Source organism: Ylistrum balloti, unplaced genomic scaffold, assembly GCF_031769215.1.
Source record: "Ylistrum balloti isolate Yb309-2 unplaced genomic scaffold, AGI_CSIRO_Ybal_v1 Utg369830, whole genome shotgun sequence".
Classification (NCBI taxonomy): Eukaryota; Metazoa; Mollusca; class Bivalvia; order Pectinida; family Pectinidae; genus Ylistrum; species Ylistrum balloti.
In genome coordinates, this window is record NW_026781993.1 from 2137239 (window position 1) to 2162074 (window position 24836).

Consider the following 24836-nt stretch of genomic DNA (forward strand, 5'->3'; position numbering starts at 1 on the left):
TTATAGTGTAGAAGATATCATGTATAAACGAATACTAACCATAATTACACTGTACATTTTCCATTCTTGTTAAATATGGACGAGTTGATCAGAAAGTCACATTATTTAGGTTTGGCCTGTGGTCATATGAAACATCTTTGTTGACAACGATTAGAAAGTTTCTTTAAGAACGAATTGTCATATAATAACACATCGATCACTATATACCAGACAAGTTGATATTTCTGTTTTAGACTTCAGGTCATTTTTCGATGTTCGATTACGTCCCTTTGATAACTGAAGTTATATATATATATATATATATATTGTAATATTGTTGCTTTAGTTTGATTCAAAATAAAACATGATAGAATGTTTAAAGTGTCTATTATGTGAACCTTCGCCCGAAACCTTTCCTACCTAGCTATAACCCGTATTTCTGATATACTTTACACGTACAACAATGATTAATTCGGTCCTGATACTATAGATAATTGAGACAACCCATCATAAGCCTGCCTTCTTGTTACATTTCTACATGCAGATAATACCGCCACTCTCACACACTGTCCATCATATATACAAACTTATTTAAAATTGGATCAAACCAGAAAGGACGCCAACTTTCTATTTACTCTTGTCTAACTTTAAGGATAGTATCATAACGTTTATATTCCGCATACCCTTGCTGATATTACATACCGAAGTGAAACTGACTTGTTATCAGAATTTTAGTTCCAACTCAAATTTAATTTAACTGGGAACAAAAGAAAGATTAATACAGAGACTTCTGAAAAAGTAGGGAAGATCGCATTCCTAAATGAGAACAAGGTAAATAACAGCAGAACCACCAGACATACTAAAACGCATCGACGACATTCAAGCTCACATCAAATGTTTCCCAATTATATCATTATGACGACCCTAAAGCATTTCCCTAGTCTTCATCAGCCTGTATCGTTCGAAGTCCTGTGTTGTAAACTTTCGACATTTTGCACGAAAATTGAAATAATAGAAGATATGTATAGGTAGATAAATAATATTTATTTTTCTATTTTAAATAGGAAACATTCACGATCGTTATGATAAAACTAAAGACGATATCAATTTTGTGATACAGAATTTGGGATGCATTGGTTCAAGCTTCGTCCCATCCCTCACATCAGCTGTAAAAAGTATAATAATATTATGTAAGTAACCGGCAAGACTAGATTTTCGTTTATGACATAAAAATACAGCTTCGTTAGAGATGAAATTTTATATTATTTGCATATAGAAGTCCTCATCGTATCTATGTAAAAATGTCAACAATGACATCACGATGACGTCATCTCGACCTACTCACAAGTCAGTATTTTAACGTGTTGTTCAATCTATTTTGTGAGATGTCATTTGTAAGAATAAAAAAAACATTACCGTATGATGGCAAAAGAAAATGCAGTTTAACGATAAAGAATCGAATACATGGCTAATTAGCCACTAGACTTATTCTAGAAATAAGGTGTCTTGGAAGTAACTACGTAGTCAGCCATTGGAATGAAATCATCATAACACTAAAGAAAAACCGGCCTTAGTACTGTCGAAATGAATAGCACCGATACTCAGTTTACGATGTGTTTACTGTTGCTATGGAGTACATCGAAAACCATTGAAAATCACAAAATTTGGGAGCAGCATTAATACTGCTCGGTAAATTGTGCCGGCACAACCTTTTCCGGGTATTTGTCACTTAACTGGACACTTGAATGGAATCTGCATTAAATGTAATCAACAGCGGTATGTGGGAGCAGTTTTAGGATCCCAGTGTTATTATTTGTGTTTCTTCAGTGAAAAATGTTCCCCTGTTGGAAACCTGGCTGGTTAGGATATGATTGATAACTAATCTATAAGTTCTTTCACATATGGCTTTGTATTATCTTCAATTATTACTTGAATGATTTACCAAGACAAACGGGATTCAGGTAAGGTGATATACGGAAAAGAGTTAATGCAGCTCCATTGCTAGATCACGTGACCTATCGGAATGAACGGTAACAGCGTTATGCAGTGTATACAGACACATAGCAACCTTGTATCTAGGTAAGATACGCAGAAGATAATTATTTGACAAGATGATAAATAAAATCTTAGTCAACATTAACACCATGCTCGTGCAGTTTGTTTCAAATATCCTGAACCACTTGTAATTAGATTCGCTTTAATGCTCGGCGCTAAACATAAATAACGTTTCTACTATATACATATATATAATCAATCACTCAATTAATTTTATTTGGATTAATTCAACTCAATCAATTTTGTTTGCATTCATTCTACTCAAACAATTGGAAAAATGGCAAATATATATTTATATATATATCATAAAATTTCCTATAAAATTGTCCAAGTCAATGCCAATCACAGTATTTTGATATTAGACATGCATTTCAATGTGTCATATAAGACGGGACTCTTTCAGATAAAAAAAACAACACGAAAACACGTCATCAATATGATTTTACACAGGTTGGATTGCTAAGCAGGTTTGTAATAATTTTCAGGAAACTATTTTTTATAGAAATAAGAATCGGTTATCAGATAACGGCGATTCTGGTGGGTACTTTAAGAAAGAACATAGAACAAACTGCCATAGCAACGTATCTGAAATTCACTCATTTTGTGATAATTAAAGTGTTAATTTCGTAAATCAGTTTCGTTTAACTTTTGAAAGATGTCGTGTTACTCAAGCACTTAAATTCATTTCTCCCCGTTTGTCGAAAGGCTTGTTGGAGTTATCCACTGATAAGTGAAAATTCTAAATTTGTTGCCTTAGAAAACAAACACGGACTTTCACAGTAAAACGGACACTGTAAGAATATAAATCTGACCTGTCCCAACAAACCTATAGCAGTTTAATTCATATTTGAACATTTTCACTAACTACTGGTGAACTTAAACAAGCTTTGGGCAAACATGGCCTAATAAGTGTTATGTACAATGGACACAACTGGAGGCGTTTGTGATTTTTAATAATGAGCATTTATTATCGTTATGTTTGTAATTTGGCAGTGGTCATTCACATGTGCATCTTAAAGTTGTCGCAGACCTTTTGACTCTGATGGTGTAATACGTGGCAGTGACTCCAGGCCTTGTGTGACGCCAACACGTGTATTTCCTTAATAGACCATTAGAAATTATTTATGCACACCGTTAATTTACTTCGGGCATTCAAATATGGATTTTTTTAAAAATAACTCATTGTGTTGCATAATATTTAATGACGAGTAACCCGCCTCCAAGAAGTCATTTGTTGAACTCTCGAGCGGCTTAGGCGTAATTTAGTTAAATCACTACACATATTATTTTATTTTAAATTGTACTAAAATTCACCACGGGGATTGAAAAGATTTATGTATATTGATAATTAAAAAATTGAATCAGTCATGCATTGATTTGAACAGGATTTATCTCTTTGATATCAGACATGTATCACAGTCTACAGCACCACAGTACGCCGTCAAAGTCCTTGGAATTTGACTCAATGGTAATATCCTATCGCATCACAAACATATATCATATCGATCTGAAACAATCATATTATATTGTAACTAGTGTAAGTATGTTAATGTACTTTTTGCTCTAAATCTCATCACAATATCCGTCAGTTCAATCAAATATAATTCCATTACATTGTACTTTCAGTGTTACTTCTAACCCACATGTATGTTAAGAGCTAATTGTACTGACCAAGACAACCCTGCAGTACAGTACATTCCATCTTTCTGAAGATGAAATACTGACTATATCTGAGTCAGCTAAGGACCTGTAAAATATGACAAACTCAACTACATCAGTCGCATACTTCAAGTTTCACACTCGACGAAACCAACATAGCCAGATTCCCAGCAAGCAATGACTTTAACGAGATGGTTACGAATTCCCTATTGCGATACGAGGTTTGGTGTGTTTAATGTTCGTTAGCATTCTTTTTAATTTCGTTGACGTTAACCATATTCTCATTAGAAAGCATGAACTTCAATATTTGTAACTATTTAGTTTGACTCAGAATTACATGGCGGATGCAGTCGGTGGAGTAGAAGACGCTTACCTTTCCGGAACACCACTTCAGATTATCCTTGTACTTTTGGTCGTATTTTGTCTTCATGATGTTGTTTCCCGTGGATATTCAGATATGGATACCAAAGATTTTAATTTTCATCTATGTGATGATATTACCCTATCTCTGCTAATGAAATCCATTGTAAATCTACTGCAATGTGTAACACACTATCTTATCTCGTTTTAGACCTGGTGAGGTTCTGGTGCCATTTGTATAAGTTTATTATCAAGTTAATCATGTAATTACACATCGACTCCATGCCAAGAGTCAATTTTACTAGACTTTAAACAATGTAAAATTGTAAAAATATAACGTAAATGTTTTAATGTCAGATTACATAAGTATAACTCCTGAATTTTAAGACAAAACATGTAATTATTTCGAACCCCTTATACGTACATCATTTTAATCATGACAAATGAGTCTTATAGGATTAATGTTAACTTCCGATGGTCTGGAGCTTGAGCATTCTGATGTCTTTGTTGCTGACCAATCAGTATTATACGTCACGTAATGGTCTGGTTAAGGGCGTTATAAAGGACGACACTTACGTTTGATACACAAGACTTTCAACCACGGGTATATCACCTGAAGCCATGATCCACACTAGTGTGTATGTTATAACATTCAACCATTGTGATATATACGTATATATGAGTACACAATACTAACTACATGAATCAACAATGGTGGACCAACTGAGTGTCATCAACAACCGAATTATCATCGGCCTCGTCGTCCTCACCGTGGAAATCATCCTCGTCATTTTTGTTTCGCTTGCTCCAGATACATTCGACTCCTCTGCAGAGAAAACTTCCAAATTGGAAGAAAGTGACTTGAAAGGTTCTTGTGAGCAAGAGGTCAACTGTCGTCTGCCGGAATGTTACTGTAGTACATTTGAACACCAAATGAAACGACGCGATATTCCCCAAATGGTGTACTTTGGGTTTGATGATGGTATGACCGCTGACGCAGCCAAACATTATCGTTACTTGTTTCGGCCTCAACGCAGAAACCCTAACGGTTGTCCCATCGCCGCCACATTGTTTGTGGCAGACAAGTTCACGGACTACAACGTGCTAGGGGATCTGTATAGGCACGGATTCGAGCTGGCGGTACACAGTATGTCACATAAGAATCTTAAAACTGGAGAGGATGTCAGGAGAGAAGCGAAAGAAGAACGTGATAAAATCTCTTCGCTTACTGGTGTTCCGATAGAAGATATTGTTGGCTGGCGAAGTCCTAACCTCATCACAGCTGGGGACGCCCAAGACAGTGTCTTAAAGGAGCTCGGGTTCGAGTATGACATTTCATTAACATATGTTAGGTCGCAAATGAATGATAGTGAACCGTGGCCATTTACGCTTGATTATCCTTGGCCTTTCAGATGTCATATCCCAACGTGTCCTAAACACACACACAGAGGTCTGTGGGAAGTTCCTGTCAACTCTATGAGGGATTATAAAGACGAATTTGCGTGTGTTTATGTTGACGGATGTCTTAATAGACCGACCTCCGTGGACGAAGCTTATCGTTATATCATGGACAACTTCCATGACAATTACTATGGAAACCGCGCTCCTTTTGGATTCAACATGCATTACGCTTGGCTGTTAGTCCCTGATAATATGAAAGCTATGGACAAAGCAATGACCGACATATTGTTATATAACGATGTCTACATTGTTAGCGTCAAGAACGTGATCGAATGGATGAAGACACCGACATCACTTCTGAACATTTCTACATTTGATCCCTGGAATTGTTGATGCATGTTTCCTGTGTATGTACCGATAGTTGAACATTCTACTTTCAAACTGGCATTACTTGCCTTACCCCGAACAGTTTACTTCCAAGCGTTCTGATAAATGTTTTAATGTAACGATTCATGTTTTTTTCACATATTTATTGAATGAAATGTCTTTTTATCCCGAATGTTATACACGCTTGAATTAACACTGTAAATGTGCTGTCGTATAAAACGTCTAGCGCTATGCTGTACATTGGTATACCACACCAGCCATGTATTACCGAACATATGCAAATGAAGTACCATTACGGTGTCTATTTGGCTCATCATACATGTACGTTGTGATATTTATATATATATAGCAAAACTCGTTTTCGCATTTAACATCTGGTCTAATTCAATTGTCATTAATACAATTCGCTGTATACTGGAAATACCCATACGATTTTGGTAAGAAAAGCTTTACATACAAGCACGTTCGTATAATGCATCATAACATGGTTTGTCATGGCGTTAACGGACATCCTGCTTCGAACCCACTAGTCTTAACCGGTCATAGTTCACAGTTCGACACTTATTTTTGAATTATGCCTCCATTTGGCGATTACCTAACCAGGTCGCTAACTCACAGCACATGGCTATCATTCGTTGGGATTATATACCACGTGTATATGTTCTATGAACAGAAAATATCTGTGGTCAACAACGTTTGTTGCCGATTAACAACGCTACATCGGCGGCGTCATCATTACATATAAATATTACCTTGACCGCAAGCCACGAAGCAGACGACGTTTTAAGGTATGTTTCGAACAAAAACATTATTTTCCCTAAATTGTGTTTTCATATTCAAAAGAAATTCATTTGTAAGTAAAAAAATGATTTGATGAATAAGATAATACGTCAGAAAAAAGAGAAATCAGCTATCACATTCTGATAGATTTTATATTGTGCTTTGTGAGCGTGACCTTTAAGCAACTTTCCGATACTGAAGCTTTCAAACGCACGATTAACCAATATGGCGGTGAAAGAGAACAGACGAGATGGATTTGACATTAAATAGCAATGCTCCTGTGTGGTCAGGTCGTATCTACTTTCGTCACGATGAATTCAGATCAATTGTTTAGTCACTACAATCACCGACTTGAACATTCGGATTGTTTTATTAATACTTATCGAATTTCAGCACTGTTTGGTTCTTCTTGAATCATCAAAGTAAGTGGTACGAATTGACAGAGCAGGCGCGTTAAGAATAAACAGGACAATGATGTCCATAATTTGTATGTTATGATGAAAGATGGTCACGTCGCGGGGTTTAAATATAAATCACTTATAGGCGACAACGGATGAACAGATTTTAATAATTCCATCTTTAAACAATAGTTTTAGTACTGTTTAAATTTGGATACGGATGAGGAATTGTGGTTGAGGTCGACTTTTCCTGTTATATATACGTGTATATATATATGTTGTTAAATAGCTACGAACAAAGGCACTGGTACAATACTTTGTTTGTCCACGCACTGACCAGAAGTCATTTATTTGTGGAGTAGTCTCTATGCAGTTTAATGTATGTCGTACATTATATTTATGTTAATCGCTATTCCACAGAGCAGTAACGTTCTTATTCTTTACGTGATTCTCTGAGCGTATGTTAACTATAACGTCATTGGAAAATAACGTTTAGATTTGTTCTATAGCAGTTCTAATAATTAATGTTGGTGTTGTACAATAGTGCAAGGGTTTTATTTATTTATTTTTGCAATCTCCAATGAACTAAGAGTACATCAGAATTCCTGAAAAATAAACAGACAGTGTTGTAAGCAATGTATCTCATCTTCTGTTTGTTTTAATGATATGACACATCATAAATTGATAACAGAAAACACAAGGACTGGGAATCCAATGATGACAACAGATCATCAACCCCCCCCCCCCCCGCCCCATTAAAAATGTTCCGTTAACAAAAATGAAATTAGATAATCACGTCGACAAAATTAAAAATTCTCATTAGCATCTAAGCTGTATTTACACACACCAATATATCCGGAAAAAAAATGGGTGCAACTGAATTCAAAATTTAAAGATTTGACCTTTTTACAAATGAGAAGTCGAAAAATTTACACAGAGGAGTTGGGTTGTTCATGAAGTCAGAACAACACAGGGACGAAATAAACATGGGGAAACATTTCAAGGAAGAATTCTGAGGACGAAAGCACAAAGGAATTACTTTAACTGATAGCCGTGACATCTTCTGATAAAGCGTATTAACACTTATTAGTCATAGGCGATCGTAATTTGCCGAAAACATGCTGGAATTTGGTGTCAACCGGTATCGACAAGGGAACTGAAACTAGTTAGAAAAGGTAATGAGCCGAGTAGTGAAGATCTAGTTATAACAAATGAAAATGAACTGATCAGTGAAATTCACTACAAAGATTTGTATCTTCGTATTTCACTTCTATATAACAGCAGCACAGCGACCATGAAATTATGAGACATCCCTAGACAATAGATCGGAATCCTCAAGGGTTGTATAGAAGAAAATTTGTAACTTTAACATCTAAACAAGAGCATACAGTTATATACCCAAAAGTAAACTAAGCTAAAATCTAAAACGTCATTCTGTGTTTGGAAATGATAAACCCCGTCCCACCTCCCCGAATGAAGACACACGGCGTGGTGTCGAAAGATACTAAGTATATGTTCAGCAAAAAGTCAATTTTAAAAAAGAAGAGAGAGAGAGAGAGAGAGAGAGAGAGAGAGAGAGAGAGAGAGAGAGAGGCCAGAAGAGAAGTAGGGGAAAGTAGGGAAGATGATAAATAACAACATCTAAAACGTTTTTTTTCAAATTATGTAATCTCAAAATGGAAAGTAAATACAGGGACTTCAGGCTACACTGATGTTTTGATAAAGGAACAGAAATTTAAGCTTTCGTTTTAAACAAACTGTAATCAAAATGTAGTCGAAAACTCATTCAGTAATTTAAATGAAAACAAATGACAGAGACCAAAAATAATGTACCCAAAAAGTTTAAAAGAAATAACAAAAGTTCACCTTAGGCGCATATATCTAACAAACCATTATCAGAGAGGAAGCTATCTCAGACTTGGAAGAGGCAGACATAACTGCAACCTTCAAAAAACAAAAAACGGAGCAAAGCCTGGCCGGAAAATTACAGAATCGCAAGCCTGGCAAGTATGGTAGTGAAACACTGGAAAAGCTAGTTAGGGATAGTATTGTTAACCATATGGACAAAACATTTTAGTCTCAAGCAGTTCGGGTTCATGTTCGGAGACAATAGGGACACAAAAACAACAAAAAGTATCAACATGTGAACATAATCATAATCCAAACTAGATTCAATAAGTCTATGGCTCTATATGAACAAAGGAAAGATTCACACGGAGACTCATGAAAAAAGTACACGGATGATAAGACCAGGTGTTCCGGGAGAGTAAGCGTCTTCTGCTTCATCGACGACACATGTCAGGTAATTCTAATGTCACATTTCAAAATGAGATCAATGTATACAGCAACTGAAACAAAAGGCAAAATAGCCTGTCTAGTATCGTGTTATAAGAAATGGAAACAAGGTTATATATACAGATAAGCAGCGAGGATGTTGTTGAATCACCGAAGTCGAACAAATGGCCAATGAAATTCCATCCTAACATATGAAATGTTCGTAAAACAAAATAAAAATGAAAATACTAATGGAATTATCTGGAGGAGAAAGAATTCAACTGAAACATGTTACAAAGGACATTAGGATCATTGTAGGTGATGTTTTAAACTTCAAATCTAACTTACAGTAGTAATTGTCATTTAAGTAAACTGTCTGTGAAATGAGTTGACGTTCATATATGCTTTTTTATGTATTGTTCATACCCCAGTTGGCGTATATTGCGAGTGTTTCGAAACATCAGAGGTAAAAGATGTCAAACTCATTGAAGATGTGCAGAGAATGGCAACAAGACTTCTCCTGGATTTTAAAATATATCATACTTTAGACGACTTCTGATTAATATTGCTATAAAATCTGTTTCCTGTTTCCGTTCCTACTCCTTGATACCGACCAATCTAAATATGCGTTCTGGTTTTGCTGTTTTGTTTGCTGGCGATCTTCAGCAGCACTAGTACTCTAAGGCAAAATCATCTTAATTATGTATACTTCACAGGTATCTACACTGACCGATGTCAACCATTCTCTCGACTTGGGAAGGCAGCGGTCGCAATGCCATCGGTTTTGGCGATGAAACTTTCACTATAAACAAAGGTGAAATAAGATATTCCAAAAAAGTACGTACATTTTACACATCTCTACTGGATGTGATAATTCTGTCATTGCTTTAACAGATATTAATCAAACTTCGATTTGTTTTCTTTCGTTTTCCAGTTTCTTTTTATACCTTCCGCAACCAAGTTTGGAGTATATATAAATCACCTTTCGTGTCTGTTCAGAGTAGGCGTGATAATGCCGGTCCAGGGTTCTAGGGATGGCAGCAGACAATACAATTATTTTAAGATATTAAACGGACTTCAAAATACTCTAACACAAACCAAATTTAGCTACAGACGGTTCCATCCCATTGAGGGGGATGCAGGTCGACCCTCACGTCGCCATCGGAACACAGACGTTCGTCGGTGAGACGATACTCGAACACGGGAGGAGTCACCGAGACAAAAAAAAAACTGTTTACCAATTCAACCAACCAACTTGTTTTGAGTGTCATAAGGGGAACTCCTGCACTGTTCGATGGAATTTCTTTGAACCTTGATATCTGATAATACAAGAAAGAATATCTTTCCCTAAAATCAAACAGCATCACAGACTGCGATAATTTTCTCGTGATATACATATTCAACATTTAAACATACCTGGCCATCCCCTTATCAGCATGCGGTACTTCAGAAATCACCATAAAAATACATGCAAACATTAACAAATTCTACCTACCGATACGTACCCCCCCCCCCCCCCCCCCCCCCCACCTAAAAAAGATATACATTGTATATCTTACATGTTGCAGAATACAAGAAACTTTGTTTTCTAATTTGACAATATAAGTAAGACTAAAGGCCATAAAAAGAAATACTAAAAGGCGGTTAAATGTAAATGACAGGAAGCATTTTTTAGCTATCGAGTTGTTCATTTGTTGTATAGTTTACCAATACTGAGAATTTCAGGCAATTTGAAATGTGAAAATAATCAATATTCTTCTTACAGTAATTATATAACTTCCTCAAACCATTGGACTTAGGAAATTATCTAGATTGTGCTATGTTATTAATATGGATATAGAAGCCGACCACGTTCGTCATTTATGTAATTATAGATCACATTTAGTTGATTTTTATGTTTCCATTTTTTTTTTACATTTAGGAAGTATTGTTTGTCTCGTTTTTATATGTATATTTCTTTTTTCGTGGTGTTATTTCCTTTAGAAATAATATTGTCAAATATCGTAAATATAAGCAAACACTTTTTGCAGCACTGATTCACTGCAATATTAAATTGATAGAAATAAATATCCTTTTTTTATTTACAAGCTGAGGCCTGACTTACTCGATAAAGCCTCATTATCCGTCAGCATTCATTTTCATAATTAACCTTTAAAACATTTATTTGCTGTATATACAAAGTTTATTATAATCTATTGCGTCGTAATACGTTTTTAACGACTTGTATACTTTACAAATCATTCCGTTTCAATTAATCCGGCTTTTGGTTCTAATATTAGAGGGAAAATAATCATGGGTAGCAGTAAACAGTTAATTTGCATTTTTCCTGAAATTATTTGTCATGTTTGAGATATACAGGTATAGCAGATTGGTTATGAAAAATACATCATTACATGTATATATATTTATAAACTATATAACAATTACATTAACAGTAGAGAAATGAAATTTGTGTGAAAAAAAAATTTCCTCTGATTTCTGACATTTGATTGTCATGGTTACCTACTGAAAAAATGCTAAAAATGCAAAAATACTGCTAATTCCAACCCAACACTACAACTTTCTAGGAGAAATTTAATTCTAAACACCTATCTTACAATCAACAACACTGTCATGGTAACAAAGTACTTACATTTCAGCAAATTCCAACTCGGAAATTCTTCATAACATGACCACATGTGAACACTATGAAAATTTCACTTCCTGTAAAGCTAGTTTTTGGTGCGTAGACACAGATTCGAGACTGCCCAAATAGTAATCTCCAACACAAAGCTAAAATATTATCCTGAAAAAAATGAAACCCCACATTGTCCACTTTAACATGACAGGACCAATTTTAGCAAGGATTTTTTTTTTCAGTTTTAATTAAAACCTTTATAATGGGGTAATGTAATGAGCAAAAAAATCACCCATGGCTACACCGAGAAACTGTGTACTGCTACCATGGCGGCCGAGTTGTTGGGGTAAGCGATCAATCCTACAATTTTTCCTTCTTCAAGTTTTCTCAGTATATTTTTGCTACAAGTATGAGTTTAAATTGTGTTCTTTTCGCAATTTCAGTCGAGGAAACGATGAGTTTGTGAATGAAAATTACCAGAAAGCACTGCAGGTAAGAGTGTATCTTCGGGATTCTAGCAAATTCCAAACAAGACACTGCACGAAGTCAGTCAAGGAAATTGCAAGCATACTCTATTGCTGTCGTTTCTCAAACATCGAAGAGGTGTTATCACTATGGTCAACATCTTGTGAAAACATCATTAGTTGAAGAAGTGTGTTGAGTATTGAAATGCGATTTTAAATGACAGATAACTTGGTTTCTCACAGGAACAGGTCTTAGAAAAATGGACAATAAATACCTTTATATGAGGTCTGATATCCATATTTGGCAGCTATTACTAATTTTATCGTATAAGACTATACATGTTCCTGTGATATTCCAATTACTTACAATAAATGCCAGAAATCAAATCTGGTCCACAAATTACTAGCTATTACTATTTTAGTAGTTCGGTTTTCTTGTAGGTATTTATAAAAAAGACCTCTTGATGTAGTCGAGAATCTGTATATATATATATATATGTATAAATGATATGTCATAAGACCCTGTAACAAGTATAAAAAACTAATATAATCATATTTTCAAGCTATTCTCAAAACTTACAATCAAATGGAAAGTAACATGTACAAAACACGCTAGTGTGAAATAATTTATTTCACTTCATGTTATGACAGCTGCATATGTGAATCATATGATGTACGGAAATGTAAACATGTGTGTTTTGATTAAAAATACACTTATCTTTACATCAATAATACCAAATAAACTTCAGAAACACAAGTAGTACAAAGACCTACTGAAATTTTACATATAACTCAGAGCACTGTGCTTGAGAAGCATGACCCGACATGCATGAGGCATGTTCAAGTAATATAATTAACACTACAAATGATACAAAGCCTTTTGATACTTTCACATATGGTAAAAAATAGGTTACACCACATAAATATTGAAAGCTAGTTTTAAAAAAAATACAAGGAACCCATCACTAAGTAAATGTGACAAAGGTGACTGTCATTTGTTATGTCTGAGTTTCAGACCATGTTTGTCATGGGTTTTCGACATTCTGAGGCCAAGGATGACATCATTTTTATTGGTTGTTCTGACTTTGATACCATGTTTGTTTTCCTTTGTAGCTTTTTTCCGCCAACATCCTAAATAATATTCCTTTAGTGTTGTGATTATGAAAGTTCTATATAAAGCTTATGTTGATTGTTGATAAACAATGTAAAATTAGGTTCATTTCCACTTTTGTAATTATTAATGTCTTTATGAAAATCATTTTACTTTACATACAGCTCTACACAGAGGCCATCACTGCTGAACCTGACAAGGAGGAGGCATACTCTCACAGATCTCAAGTCTACATTAAGTTAGAACAGTTCAAGGGTGGGTATTTTGTAATGGCTCTATCAACAGAAATAGATGGTGATTATCCTTACTAAGTCACCAGACAGTTACTGATTCCAGTTGTTTGGAAATAATAAGTTTTATGTTTCAGTATAGCCGTTATATCAATTCTTACATTATACTGCATGTTGTACTATATAACTTGTCTGTTCATTAGAATGTAAGTGTTCAAAAAGTGCTGAAAAGTTAAGCTTAAAGTCAAAATATTACACATGTATCGCCTTCTTAAAAAGATTGTAGAGCCTCAAACATAGGTATTATGTTGGCCAAAATGTCAAATGCAAACTTTGAATTTGGGTTATGATTGTATGTTGCTGTTATCACTATTCTTATTTAATTGTATTCTTCTACCGATATCACCTGTCATTGTCATAAGTCATTGTTACTCAGCTTGCCTTTTGAAATGACTACTTGTATATTAGTATCAATGACAAAATTGTGTCACATGTACCTGTTGAACTGTCAAACTTTGCATTTATGTTTGTAGAGGCAGAACAAGATGCTGGAAAAGCCATAGAAATAAATCCAAAGAACAGTAAAGCCTATTTTAGGAAAGGGTAAGTCTTCAAACAGTATGGCCTATTTTAGGAAAGGGTTATTCCTTGAACATTAAAACCTTTTTTAGGATAGGGTGAGTCTTCGAACAGTAAAGCCTATTTTAGGAAAGGGTGAGTCTTTGAACAGTATAGCCTATTTTAGGAAAGGGTAAATCTTCGAAACAGTAACAGAAAGCATAAGCATTAGAAAATTAAATTTTACATTGGGTATTGGGGCTGAGAGTGAAGAAGAGGTTATGATTCCATATACCGGTATCAGAGTGTTGCTTAAAGATTAGAGAAATTATGTATGATCCCAAGTATTGATTGAAATTGTAAGCAGAAGTGAAAAATTTGTTGGATATGAAATGCTGTGTAAAATTCTTACTCATCGTCCAAGTATATTATGTGTTAATGAATTAAGGTAGAGTACAGTATTGTGTCATATTTCAAAATTGATTCATTCAGTGCTTCAAGTCCACTCTGCTATGTAAATTTTGATGTCAATAGGCTACTTACCATGTAAATTTTTTTATCACAAGTTCACCTTTCTGTGGTGATGGGATGATGACATAATAGATTATGTAATAATTTCACCTCATCTGATGTGTATGATGGATTGTAACCTTGGTACCTTAAACTTTTCTTGTGCATTAGCAAAAACAAAATCCATGATATGAATAATAAAGATGCCATTTGTCAATAATATTCATTCTTATGGAATTCAAGGTATGTGAGGTTTTAATAGCTTGATATTTAATCAGTTAAGTAACTGGAGGGTCAATCCAGTTATCAATTGTGGATTAACACTAATTTCCCGTTACTGTCTTTATGTGTGCGACGTAATTATTTGGCTATTGACATGGTCTGTATCCTATAGGTACTCACTACAACTTTCAGTCCTCATGCATGTATGACTGAAGAATTTTGATGTATTATGTTTAATTGTATAACTTTGTTTTTACTGATGTATGTCTGACTATACTGTAAAAATCTGTGTTGTCAAGAAAATTATACTGGTAACTAGTCTAGTTTTGTATTTTGTTATAAATTGTACAGAACTTTTTTGCAACTTTTATAGTTTAAAATTGTACAGGACTGACTGGTAACACTCCTTGTTATAAATTGTACAGGACTGCTTTATTCCACCAGGAGAGGTATGCTGCTGCGAAGGAATGTCTCCAAATTAGTTTATCATTAAATAGTGAGTATTTTGTTCGACAACATTTGTTACTGGTACACAGGTTTATCATGCTTCATGCAAATTTTCAGAGGAGCATACAGTCATAGTTTTGTCATCTGTTGGTCTTTCTGTTTGTCCTTTCTTGCCCGGAGTATAACTTTTGCCATAGTTAAGAAAGGATCACAAAACTTGGTGTAAACATTGGACATACTGGTGTACAAATGTCAGGGCATTTAACCCAATTACAGAGTTAGTGCCCTTTGTTGTCTGGCAGCATGTTCATGTTGGTCTGACCTTGTGAACACTTTGGCCTATAACTTGTTATTGCTTCTAAGATTTTTGGATAAGGATGATGTTTTACTTGTACATGTGACTAGATAGCTTATCACATGTAACACAGGTGACAATAGAGTTGTGACAAACATTACATTTGATTAGAAATTTTGTGACATGTAACTTACATGACAATAGAAACGTATGACAAAGTCTAAGGCCGAGTCTAATGTGACATAGTTGTAATTGGTGTGGTACATTGTATGTAGCTGAACACTCTTAAATGCCATTATCAAAGATAAGGACATGTGTCATTAGAAGATGTTTTCGACATAGACTGACAGGCACAAAATTACCAACTTATGTTATTAAGCCTTTACTTTGTTCTAAATGTCAGGGTTATGTGCAAACTTTAAAATGTTTGCGATGAGGTGTAATACTATCAGACTCATAATATCATGGCCATGTTACATAAAACCCAAAAGGTCAAGATATGCAGCAAAATGCTTACATGGTCAAAATAAGGTGTGTAATACTTTTCCATCACTTTACTATCAGATATCATTTGATGAAAAAATGTTTTCTTGAAAAGTTCCTGCTTATACAGAGGTTTTCAGCCATATTTCTTAAAAGTAAACTGATAAAATCTTCATCTTTGTTTGCAGCTGAGGACAATAATATAAAAACACTTCTGCGAAAATGTGAAGCAGAAATAGACTGTAAGTCCACTTTTTAAATATATCACTGTTTCTGATGAATTATTTTGAGGAATAAGATTTGGAACTTCACCTAATTCAGAGAGTAACATGATTGTATATTTTAAAGATTAAATAATGTTTTCACTTATAGGTAACATATTGTTTTTTGAAGAATATTCTCTTTAACAGGTCATACTTACAAAGATGAATAGATTTATATATTAACTTCATATATATTTTGAATGAATTGTATGTTGTATTCTTCAATGCTTTTCCACATTTGTAGTGTGCAAGTCAGGAGAATCCCAGGGACAATCACAGGTAATGTAACCAGTGTTATTTACTTTCATTTTGTTTTCAGATGATAACATTAACCTTATTGTTTGTACTGGATAGAAATCTTCTACAATTGTCTGTGAAACTTTTGTTAGAGGTAAATATAATTTGTAAAATCATAGAAACCACTTTACTATCTTGTAATACAGGAAGGCAGTGATTTTTAATGTTTATCTCTGTGAATGTGAAGAAAGAAAAAACCTATTTCAATCTACATAAAGATTTTTAGAATCTTGGAAAAAGTACATGATACTCTCTATCTTGGAGAAATTCCTGTATTTTACAGGTTCATTACTGACAATTTTTTAAAAAAATTCATTCTTTCAGATTTCTATTGGTACATCGTCATTAAACACCTCACCAGAGGCTCCTAAGGACAGGGCTGGTCCTACTGTAACACCATCCACCAACGCATCACCTGTGATCACCATGCCGACAGGATCACGGACAAGGTACATACATAATATATACTTGAAGTATTTGTTTGGTTTTTTTGTTTGTTTTTTTTCTAATTTACATGTGTGGTAGGCTTGTTTGTTTTTTTTCTAATTTACATGTGTGGTAGGCTCCTTCTAAAATAAGACTCCTCATGCTCTTCCTCTGGCCAACAAGAGTGATTAAATCTTGAAATCAGTTACTTCACATAAATTAAGTTCATATTGTTAAGAATTTAATGGCACTAGAATCTCTCCATTCAAGTTCACTTCAAATCTAGTCACTGATTGGTTATTTTAATGCAAGGTAATATGGTCTCTGTGATTATTTGATTTGCACTGTTTTGTGTCATCATTGTCTTTAAGCCCTGAAAAATATTGGCTCAATTTCATAATTATGTTTTTCTCTATTTTAAGTGTACATTAATTTCCTCAAAAATTCTAACTGTAAACAACATTGGTCACATTTAAATGATATCAAAGGTTTGTAAATTTTGTATTACAACCATATTTGGATGACACTACTTTAGTGCCAGTAAATAGTCATATTATCTATAACTCCGGAGTTTGTAACACATATCTTTGTAGACCCAACATTGTTATATTTCAGACCAAATTACTAAAGTTGATCAAATGGAACCTGAACTGCACAATATTTCTTCTTTGGCATACCTACTTTGAGTCTTTTCCCCTGACTCTTAACTAGACCTAGTGCTCTTTCTTGGTTTTAGTCTAAATCCAGAATATTTTCTACTAGTGATAGATTATACATATCTGTCTTTCCTCTTCTTTCCTCCAGATCAGTTTGAAAGTCATTCAGGCATTTAACATTGTTTTGGACCTGCTGTTATATTTAGATGTGACATTGTCTTTAACAGTGACTTGTCTCCTTTGTAGGTATAACCAGGTATTTAACTGTCTATTTTTGTAGCTATTACCACAGATGTGACTATCTGTTTTTGTAAATATGACCAGGTAGTTAACTGTCTGTTTTGTAGGTATGACCAGGTAGTTAACTGTCTGTTTTTTGTAGGTATGACAACATATGTGGCTGTCTATTTTTGAAAGTATGATCACGTATGTGACAATCTATTATTGTAGGTATTACCAGGTATTTAACTGTTATTTGTGGGTATTACCACAGATGTGACTATTTTTGTAGGTACGACAACATATGTGACTATTTTTGAAAGTATGATCACGTATTTGACTATCTATTTTTGTAGGCATGACCAGGTATTTAACTGTCTGCAGGGCTCTTGATCTGCCAGATTTGGGGCTGATATTCGGCCCCATTCCCAATGCAAAATATTATCTTTTTTCCCAATTTAGACCTCAAGTTTTCCCAATTATAAGGAAAACGCTGTTATTTTTCCCAATTCTAAGGGCCCCGGGCCCCAGTCCCAAAATGGGGTGTGAGAGCCCTGGTCTGTTTTTTGTAGGTATGACAACATATATGACTGTCTATTTTTGAAGGTATGATCACATATTTTTGAAGGTATGATAATGTATGTGACTATCCATTTTTGTCGGTATTACCAGGTATTTAACTATCTGATATTTGTAGGTATGACTGGTATCAAACAGAGACAATGGTGATAATCACCGTTATGATAAAGAAAGTTCAGAAGGATGATTGTCAAATAGAAATCGGCGAACAGTCAGTAAGTAATCACTGATACTATGACAAACAATATTAATGAATGTAAAAAAATCATATGTTACCATAGTTACTGACACGAACGCCTCCACAAACAATCTGTATATAAACATAGTAACTGCCACATACACCTCCACAAACAATCTATAAGTAACCATAGTTACTGACACATACACCTCCACAAACAATCTGTAAGTAACCCTAGTTACTGACACATACACCTCCACAAACAATCTGTAAGTAACCCTAGTTACTGACACATACACCTCCACAAACAATCTGTATGTAAATGTAGTTACTGACACATACACCTCCACAAACAATCTGTAAGTAACCATAGTTACTGACACATACACCTCCACAAACAATCTGTAACCATAGTTACTGTCCACAAACAATCTGTAAGTAATAGTTACTGACATACACCTCCACAAACAATCTGTAAGTAACCGTAGTTACTGACACATACACCTCCACAAACAATCTGTAAGTAACCATAGTTACTGACACATACACCTCCACAAACAATCTGTAAGTAACCATAGTTACTGACACATACACCTCCACAAACAATCTGTAAGTAACCATAGTTACTGACACATACACCTCCACAAACAATCTGTAAGTAACCATAGTTACTGACACATACACCTCCACAAACAATCTGTAAGTAACCATAGTTACTGACACATACACCTCCACAAACAATCTGTAAGTAACCATAGTTACTGACACATACACCTCCACAAACAATCTGTAAGTAACCATAGTTACTGACACATACACCTCCACAAACAATCTGTAAGTAACCCTAGTTACTGACACATACACCTCCACAAACAATCTGTAAGTAACCATAGTTACTGACACATACACCTCCACAAACAATCTGTCCACAAACAATCTGTAAGTAACCATAGTTACTGACACATACACCTCCACAAACAATCTGTAAGTAACCATAGTTACTGACACATACACCTCCACAAACAATCTGTAAGTAACCATAGTTACTGACACATACACCTCCACAAACAATCTGTAAGTAACCGTAGTTACTGACACATACACCTCCACAAACCTGTAAGTAACCGTAGTTAATCTGTAAGTAACCATAGTTACTGACACATACACCTCCATAAACAATCTGTAAGTAACCATAGTTACTGACACATACACCTCCACAAACAATCTGACACATACACCTCCACAAACCACGTAGTTAACACATACACCTCCACAAACAATCTGTAAGTAACCATAGTTACTGACACATACACCTCCACAAACAATCTGTAAGTAACCCTAGTTACTGACACATACACCTCCACAAACAATCTGTAAGTAACCATAGTTACTGACACATACACCTCCACAAACAATCTGTAAGTAACCCTAGTTACTGACACATACACCTCCACAAACAATCTGTAAGTAACCGTAGTTACTGACACATACACCTCCACAAACAATCTGTAAGTAACCCTAGTTACTGACACATACACCTCCACAAACAATCTGTAAGTAACCGTAGTTACTGACACATACACCTCCACAAACAATCTGTATGTAACCGTAGTTACTGACACATACACCTCCACAAACAATCTGTATATAACCATAGTAACTGCCACATACACCTCCACAAACAATCTGTAAGTGACCATAGTTACTGACACATACACCTCCACAAACAATCTGTAAGTGACCATAGTTACTGACACATACACCTCCACAAACAATCTGTATGTAACCATAGTTACTGACACATACACCTCCACAAACAATCAGTATGTAACCATAGTTACTGACACATACACCTCCACAAACAATCTGTATGTAAACGTAGTTACTGACACATACACCTCCACAAACAATCTGTAAGTAACCATAGTTACTGACACATACACCTCCACAAACAATATGCAAGTAACCGTAGTTACTGACACATACACCTCCACAAACAATCTGTATATAACCATAGTAACTGCCACATACATCTCCACAATCAACATGTCAGTAACCATTGATACTGCTACAGAGACCATCACAAACATTATGTTAGTAACCGTGGTAAATATTTTAAAATAATTCTAAAATAATGTTGGTCATTATACTTACAGGTGAGTGTTTGTATCAAACTACCCACAGGAAGTGACTACACCTTGGAACTTGATCTCGCCCACAAAATCATACCAGACAAATCCTTTTTTAAAATCATGTCTACTAAGGTAAGACTAATCATATGAAATATTTTTTTCATTCTTTACCATATATATACAGGTGTACTGCACCTCAGGGTGAAAACTTTAATTTTGTGTATTCACAACAAAACTAAAACAAGTTTAATCAAATTCATTAGTCAATCTAGCTGTCGTTTGTGAACAAGCAAAATTAGGGAATGTAGAGAAGCTGGACTTCTTTGTTTCTCATGATTACATTATAATATGGAAATCTGAACCCAGATTATACTGATTTTAATTATTTTTTGTTGTTGTATTTTTGGGACTAAATTTGGAGAAATGATTACAATATCACTATAAATTTTGGTGTATTCAGCATATAGCTTAAAACTTAGAAATTGAGTTGACTGAAATTTTGTAAAACTTTCATCTTGTTTTATCATTTGATTGGTTGATAGGTTGAAATAAAACTTAAAAAGGTAGAGGGAGTACGCTGGACAATGCTGGAGGACGATGGCACATCGTCTCAAAACATTAAACATTCAGTTCCAATGGAAACAAGTAAGTCTGTAAGGGGCACAAGTAAGTCTTTAATGGGCACAAGTAAGTCTATAATGGGCACAAGTAAGTCTGTAATGGGCACAAATAAGTCTGTAATGGGCACAAGTAAGTCTGTAATGGGCATAAGTAAGTCTGTAATGGGTACAAGTAAGTCTGTAATGGGTACAAGTAAGTCTGTAATGGGCACAAGTAAGTCTATAATGGGTACAAGTCTGTAATGAGTGCAAGTAAGTCTGTAATGGGTACAAGTAAGTCTGTAATGGGTACAAGTAAGTCTGTAATGGGTACAAGTAAGTCTGTAATGGGTACAAGTAAGTCTGTAATGAGTAGAAGTAAGTCTGTAATGGGTACAAGTAAGTCTGTAATGGGTACAAGTAAGTCTGTAATGGGCAGAATAAGGTTATCATTAACACAAGTCTGTAATGGACACAAGTCTGTTATGGCATCCTTTTATCATTAATGTTAAAATGAGTAAAGATTGGATATATTAATAACAAAAGTGTTTGAAGACAATTTGTTATATTTTTTTGGCCAACAGTAAGTCTAAACAGGACACAAGAAAGTCTGAACCGGCCATTAGTTAGTCTGTAATTGCATTAATCTCCATCTCACATCAATGTGTAAACATGTTTACAAAGATTGTACACAACACACATAAGTGAATGGCACATTTTCATAACTTAGATAAGTGATGCTAATGGCCTAAATTTACAAAAAAATGACAAAACATTGCAATTATTGACGAAGATTTGTTGACTACAGTTAAGTCTGTCATGTCATTAGTTCTATTGAGACTTGATATGAAGAAAAGTTTGTACATAGTGTTGCTAAACCTTTGACACAAAACACAAAAATTGGGAGATTTTCTAATGCAATATATCCTTGAATAGACACACCTTAATCTGCAATGAATGTATACTCACTGGTGACTCACTGCTGTATTGATGAACTTTGACAAATATTGAACTCATTTGTGATCTCACTCATATCAAGCAATTCAAAATTTGGTTCGAATCTAGCAGTGAAGATAAATATATTTGATGGGAAGGGAGAAATTATCTGTTGAAATATTATGGCCAAAATCGAACTAATCTGAGATCATAATAATATAAAACATTTCATCAAATTTGGTCAAAATCTTATTTCAAGACTGGAAGTTATTTAACAGATTAGAAAAAAGTCTATTTGAACTTTGTATTTTGAAGTCCAGTAAAATTGGCATATATTGATGTATTTTGATCAATATCAAGCTCATCTGAAATCATATTGATGCAAAGCAGAGTACCAAATGTGGTTCCAATCTGACAGCAAAATGAAATATTATTAATAACTGAATGAAGAAAGGATCTTATTTAAGAATTTGAAATTGATTTAGACTAATATCAAATTCATCTGTGATCTTACTGATATAACGCAAGGTACCAATTTTGGTTCAAATCTGTTGAATAAAGTTATTCAACAGAAACCATAATGACAGACAGACCAGAAACAATATGCCACTCAATCTTTTATCATGTGAGCAAACAAATCTGCAGAAATGATTGTGTATTTCTAAAACAAAAATATCACATACAATTTTTGAGACTTTTTTCAACCACCCGCAGATTCTGAGAGTGACCATGCGAGCAAGTACCCGTCTTCCAGTCATTACACGAGAAACTGGGACAAACTAGTTACAGACATCACAAAGGAGGAGAAAGATGAAAAGCCGGAAGGTGATGCAGCACTTAACAACCTTTTCCAGAAAATTTACGGGGATGGATCAGATGAAACAAAGAAAGCAATGATGAAATCCTTTGTGAGTATACATCTAAGATTATAGGCTTCATTTATCTGTATCTTCCATAATTAATCACTATGTAATGTTTGTGAGATAAAATAAATCCATACAAGATTTCAAAGAATCTGCAGTACCACTTGAGGATTGACGAATCAGATGATATCGATTTGATGTCGGTCTGTAAATGTCCATTATGACTTAGTACACAAGCATACAGCAGCCTCTGCTCTGTATCTACTCTTCATAAGTGAAATGCATCAGTTGGCAAATCCTTTTATTGCCCGCCATTTTATGTAGAAGAGGCATATATTGATACCTATGTGCATCTGTACTGATCCATCCCACTGCACTGCATCCCATTCCAACATCGTATCTTGAGAACCTTTCAACACATTTGCTTTATGTTTACTCCATAGCATCATAACCTCAAGTTCTACACCTTATCAGATTCTGATTTCAATGGGAACAGGGATATTTATGTTTTATAGACATTTTCTACTTTCATGTTTCTCTGTAACATAACCTACAGGGAAAAGAATGATGAACTGTTGATGGGTAATTGGAAAATTATGCTTAAGCTGGAGAGTTTTGACGTTTTTCGTTCCATTTCAGTATGAGTCTGGTGGAACAGTTCTTAGTACTAACTGGAAGGAGGTAGGTAAGGAAAAGGTGGAAGTTAAACCGCCAGATGGTATGGAATACAAGAAGTGGGAGACATAAGTTTACACATCACCAGCACAACTTCTGCTTCACAGCTATAATGACCTGGATAGCAGCAGCAATTCAATGCAAATTCTTTATTATACAGTCAAGAAAACAAAGGTATTTCAAAGAAATACATGATACAGATCTGAAACTGTAATAAAATATGAATGGTTGACAACGACTTGAAATTATTTTGAATTCTCTTGCATGGTGGAGCATATGTGGTTAAGTTACCATTTAGACAACGGAGCCTTATTATTTTATTAGCCCATTATCATTTGTCCCGCTGTCCTTGGATTGACAAATTATTTTTTTGATATGTAAATGTGTTCCAGTAATTCAACATTCTCTTGACCCAATAATTAAAACTCGAAACAACAGGGGTGAAATGTCACATCATACCTTCCAGGCTTTTCTGTCCCAGTCATTACCGGTTTGCTGCTCTATGTATCATATACAACTGTATGAAGTTCATTAAAGTATGATTAAAAATCAGCCTTTATTTTTTTTTCATTGAATTCGCTTTAAGTTGAATGGAAAGTTTTTATCTGAATGAAAGGTATGTTTCATATGGTGTTACAACCGGTAATAATTAAGTTTTTTTTTATGAAATTAGATTTTTGTGTCGCCTGCAGAGCAAAGATTTCTGGACTTTTTTGGCTATGCTTTGAGTTATCGAAATGAAATTTTGTATATGGCTTCTTATTGCAAGGGTACAGATTAAGT

The 24836-nt window shown here is 34.7% G+C and overlaps 2 protein-coding genes across 2 annotated transcripts; both read left to right on the top strand.

Annotated features, from left to right (window-relative positions):
* The first annotated feature begins 4764 nt into the window (after positions 1-4764).
* On the top strand, positions 4765-5847 carry LOC132545202 (chitin deacetylase 1-like). The gene has a single exon (XM_060208877.1). It carries the CDS (start codon positions 4765-4767, stop codon positions 5845-5847), a length of 1083 nt encoding a protein of 360 aa, XP_060064860.1.
* A 6333-nt stretch (positions 5848-12180) lies between these two features.
* LOC132545129 (protein SGT1 homolog) lies at positions 12181-24605 on the top strand. The gene is made up of 13 exons (XM_060208800.1): positions 12181-12256; positions 12354-12402; positions 13650-13740; positions 14249-14318; positions 15431-15501; positions 16419-16472; positions 16738-16772; positions 17115-17239; positions 18789-18885; positions 21005-21112; positions 21523-21625; positions 23230-23423; positions 24018-24605. Exons 1-13 carry the CDS (start codon positions 12186-12188, stop codon positions 24123-24125), a joined length of 1176 nt encoding a protein of 391 aa, XP_060064783.1. The 5' UTR covers positions 12181-12185; the 3' UTR covers positions 24126-24605.
* Positions 24606-24836: the final 231 nt, after the last annotated feature.